This window comes from Raphanus sativus, chromosome 1, assembly GCF_000801105.2.
Source record: "Raphanus sativus cultivar WK10039 chromosome 1, ASM80110v3, whole genome shotgun sequence".
NCBI classification, from domain to species: domain Eukaryota; kingdom Viridiplantae; phylum Streptophyta; class Magnoliopsida; order Brassicales; family Brassicaceae; genus Raphanus; species Raphanus sativus.
In genome coordinates this window covers 13,749,714-13,754,078 of record NC_079511.1, presented here as the reverse complement: position 1 = coordinate 13,754,078, position 4,365 = coordinate 13,749,714, and the positions used below count along the sequence as shown (strand labels likewise).

At 35.0% G+C, this 4,365-nt stretch overlaps 1 protein-coding gene and 1 long non-coding RNA gene across 2 annotated transcripts; both read left to right on the top strand.

Annotated features, from left to right (window-relative positions):
• Window positions 1-259: 259 nt before the first annotated feature.
• On the top strand, window positions 260-1,410 carry LOC108846063 (uncharacterized; the record flags this gene model as incomplete). Its single annotated transcript, XM_056989799.1, has 4 exons — window positions 260-566; window positions 666-809; window positions 902-1,060; window positions 1,156-1,410. Coding segments are annotated over exons 1-4 (756 nt in total), but the record flags the coding sequence as incomplete, so codon positions are not given.
• A 5-nt stretch (window positions 1,411-1,415) lies between these two features.
• Window positions 1,416-3,711, top strand: LOC130495472 (uncharacterized). The gene is made up of 2 exons (XR_008934746.1): window positions 1,416-3,430; window positions 3,560-3,711. It is a non-coding gene; the product is annotated as an uncharacterized LOC130495472 (long non-coding RNA).
• Window positions 3,712-4,365: the final 654 nt, after the last annotated feature.

Sequence of the window (4,365 nt, the reverse complement as noted above, 5' to 3'; positions counted from 1 at the left end):
GTATCAGCCCATTGATTCGCAGGGTCTTAACATACGTTCCATAAATTTCTGGACACGTCTCCTGGCAAGTAACCTAGTGGTAGTGTTCAATATTCTTGTAGCTCTCGCTTGTACGTCAAGAAAGAAGTCACGAGACTTTAGCTGTCTTGATATGTTTCATTTTTACTCGGTGGTACGTTAACGTAAGGTACACTTCACCTTTTCTATTCTTTCAGTTATATATGTGTTCGATCGTCTGAATTTAAAATTTTTCTAAGGTCCCTGAAACCATATAGTATATACAATACATGATTTTGTCCTGTTGAACTTTTCTCCCGGTCCCGGTAAGTCAATTATCTCTTTGGGGGGCTATATTTTCAGGGAGTAAAATGGGTATATTCCCCGAGTTTGGTGCCTGGATCAGTCAGAACACACAACATCCTACAAAATCTGAAGAAAATGTTAAATCCAAGCCAATGGCACAGCCAAAAACTCACGAGGAGAGAAATGAGTTGAAGGAGCAATTAAAACTATGGAGAGATGCAAATAAGAAGGAACAATATCACGAAACTCCTCCTACCGTGAAGGTAAGATCAAATCAGCTAACAATATTACAAAACATTTGCCTCTATATATAGAGCTAAGAAACAAAGATCCATAATTTCATTTGTATTTTTCTATATTAGAAGGTGCGTACAGACCATAATTCTGGCATTTCCTATATGAAAATGGAATTTACATTAGGATTGCCACCTCAAGCAGCTTACGGCTTTTTAACTAATGAAGACAACATAGCATACTCCAGAGAAATCAAAGGCCGCCCACTTCTGGTTTATTTCTTTAACTTATCATTATAAAATTGTAACAAAGATAATAGAAGAACGGCAATATTTTAGAGTGTGGGGTTTTTTTTCTTCTGAAGAAATCCGTATCAAGAAAAGTTAAACAAGAGAAGGATGTAGGTGATCAAGGGAGTATGCTGGACGTGGAGGTTGAGAAAGAGTTGGCATGGAACTTCCTTTTCTTGTCAGGAACTATCCCAATACGTCTAAATGTCCTCGAATACCCAAACAAACTTGACGTGAGAAATGTCTCTCAATCTCTCACGAGAATCAATGTTTTTGTTCCAAGTCTTGGAAAATTTCATTTAGGGTTTCTCCTGCTTATTGTGGGTAGGTGCACTACATGAAACAGCAAAATGGAATAAGGTCAATGGAATCGTTCGAGGGTTGGTATACAGTGGAGCCAGTGTATGTTGATGCAGAACGCTTGTGCAAGCACATGAAGCCAAAGAGTCAAGAAGAATACAGAAAATGTAGTGGTGGAAAAGGATTAACTGCGTCCAAGGTTAAAGTGTTCCAGACTTTTAGGCCTGCTTCTCCTTGGGATCTGCCACTGCTGTCTTCGTACGTTCGCCGGTTAACTGTCGACACTACAAGAAAACAGCACTTTGGCGAGGAAAATTAACGAGGAAATAAAATCCTCGTAAAATTACGTCGACTTTACGAGGAAATTACAAAGAAAGAATAAAACGTCGTTATTTCCTCGTAAAGTAACGAAGAAAACATTTCCTCGTTAAAACAACGTAATGTTACGTGGTTTTAACGAGGAAATTCTCTTTCCTCGTTAAAACTACGTAAAGCTTGCTTCATCTTTACGAGGAAATGAGGAAATAGCGTTTCCTCGTAAAAACAACGTAAATTCGCGTCTTCTTTACGAGGAAATGTTTTACGTGACTTTAACGAGGAATACTAAAGCACGTTTTTTTTAGAATGATTGAGATTATAAGAATTTGGTGTTTAGAATGGAAAAAAAAATATTGAGGTTTGAGGTTTGGAATGAAAAATAACAAATATTGAGGTTTGAGGTTTGGAATGAAGAGTAGAAGATAAGAAAGATGGTGTTTGTGGTTTGGGGTTTTAGATTATAGGCGTTTAGAAAGCATACCTCGTTAATTCCTCGTAGTTAACGAGGAAATAACGACGAAAAAAAGAAAAAATAAAAATGCGGGCCTCGTTAATTCCACGTAAGACAAAATCGTCGTAAAGGCCTCGTAAGCTTACGTGGAATTACCGAGGCCCGTCTTTTATTTCCTCGTAATTTCCTCGTGGGTTTACGAGGTTTTAACGGGATATTTTGTCTAAACCCCTAAACCCTAAACCCCCAAACCCCATATTTCTTCTATTTTGTCTAAATCCTAAACTCCAAACCCATTAATAATTTTATAATTTTCAAAAGATTATATTTTCAAATCTTCAAAAGATTATATTTTTGTTGCAAAATAAATAATTTGATTTTGTATAAGTTTATATTAGAAAGAAGAGATTGATATTAGAAGTTAAAGAATTGTGGTTTTAAATTTTGAGTTTTGAAATGTTAAGAAGATTATATTTTCAAATCTTCAAAAGATTATATTTTTGTTGTAAAATAGAAAATTTAAATAAATAATTTGATTTTGTATAAGTTTATATTAGAAAGAAGAGATTGATATTAGAAGTTAAAGAATTGTGGTTTTAAATTTTGAGTTTTGAAATGTTAAGAAGATATTGAGGTTAAAAGGAAGATTTGTTTGTAATATATGAAGTAGAATATAAGAAAGATAGGGTTTAGGGTTTGGGGTTTCTGATTTTAGAGGTTTAGAAATTTACCTTGTTAAAAACTCGTAATTTACGAGGCATTTACGAGGACCAGAAAGACGGGCCTCGCTTATTCGTCGTTGGATTTGGGACGGGCCTTGCAATTTCCTCGTAAGTTTACGAGGATTTTACGAGGAAATAAAAGACGGGCCTCTTTAATTCCTCGTAAAGCTACGAGGAAATTGCGACGCCTTCGTAAGTTATATTAGAAGTTAAAGAATTGTGGTTTTAAATTTTGAGTTTTGAAATGTTAAGAAGATTATATTTTCAAATCTTCAAGATTATATTTTTGTTGCAAAATAGAAAATTTAAATAAATAATTTGATTTTGTATAAGTTTATATTAGAAAGAAGAGATTGATATTAGAAGTTAAAGAATTGTGGTTTTAAATTTTGAGTTTTGAAATGTTAAGAAGATATTGAGGTTAAAAGGAAGATATGTTTGTAATATATGAAGTAGAATATAAGAAAGATGGGGTTTAGGGTTTGGGGTTTCTGATTTTAGAGGTTTAGAAATTTACCTCGTTAAAAACTCGTAATTTACGAGGCATTTACGAGGACCAGAAACACGGGCCTCGCTTATTCGTCGTTGGATTTGGGACGGGCCTCGCAATTTCCTCGTAAGTTTACGAGGATTTTACGAGGAAATAAAAGACGGGCCTCTTTAATTCCTCGTAAAACTACGAGGAAATTGCGACGCCTTCGTAAATTATATATACAACCCAAACCTCACACTCTCCATTCGTCCCAACTTCCTCTCCAATTCCTCCCCATTTCCTCTCCAACTCCTCTCCCATTCCTCTCTCTTTCGAAATGGTAATTTCCTCGCTCTCCATAATTAGTTTAGTATATTAGGTGGTTAGTTTAGGGAATTTAGATAGGTTTACGGAATTTATGTTCGTTAGATATATTTTTTAACAATGAAACAACAAAATCCCATTCCAGGCGAGTCATCGGGCACACATGACGAGGAGGATGTTACGAGGAGGAGCGAGGAATTCTACGAGGCGATGAACGAGCCTTAGTTTTTTTTTTCGGTTTATGTATTATAAAATCCAAAACTTATTTATATATAAAATATTTTGTTGCATTTGAATTTTATTTAAAATTTATTTATAAACCACAAATATTTAAATATTTTTATTAAATTAAATTAATAGTTATTAAATTTATCAATATTATTTATTAATACGAAAATTCGCAATATACGAGTTATTTGCGTCGAAAGCTAACCGAGGAATTTACGAGGAATATTTTACGAGGTATTTACGAGGAAAGCTTTTCACGGAATCTACGTGGAGTTTACGAGGAAAATATTCCAAGGAAGTTACATCAAATTTACGAGGATTTCATTTCAAGGAAATTACGTGTAAGTAACGACGAATGCATCGCGTGGTTTTTACGAGGAATGGCCGCGAGGATTTTACGAGGAAATGCGGCGAGGAACTTACGACGAAATGTTTACTTTGTCTTTACGAGGAAATGGTTGACTCGCTACTTTACGAGGAAATGGCGACGAAATGTGTGTTACGACGGACGATAAACGACGAAACTCATTTCCTCGTTAATTCCTCGTAAACTTCCTTTTACGAGGAATTAACGAGGAAATTGGTCCTCGTTAAATATCTGTTTTCTTGTAGTGCGAGACCACTAAGAAAGTGGCTAAATATCTTCAAATGCGGGCTGGCGATATCGGAGGTTTTTGAAATGCACCAAAATCACATTATTATAAATTCCAATAGCATAATTTT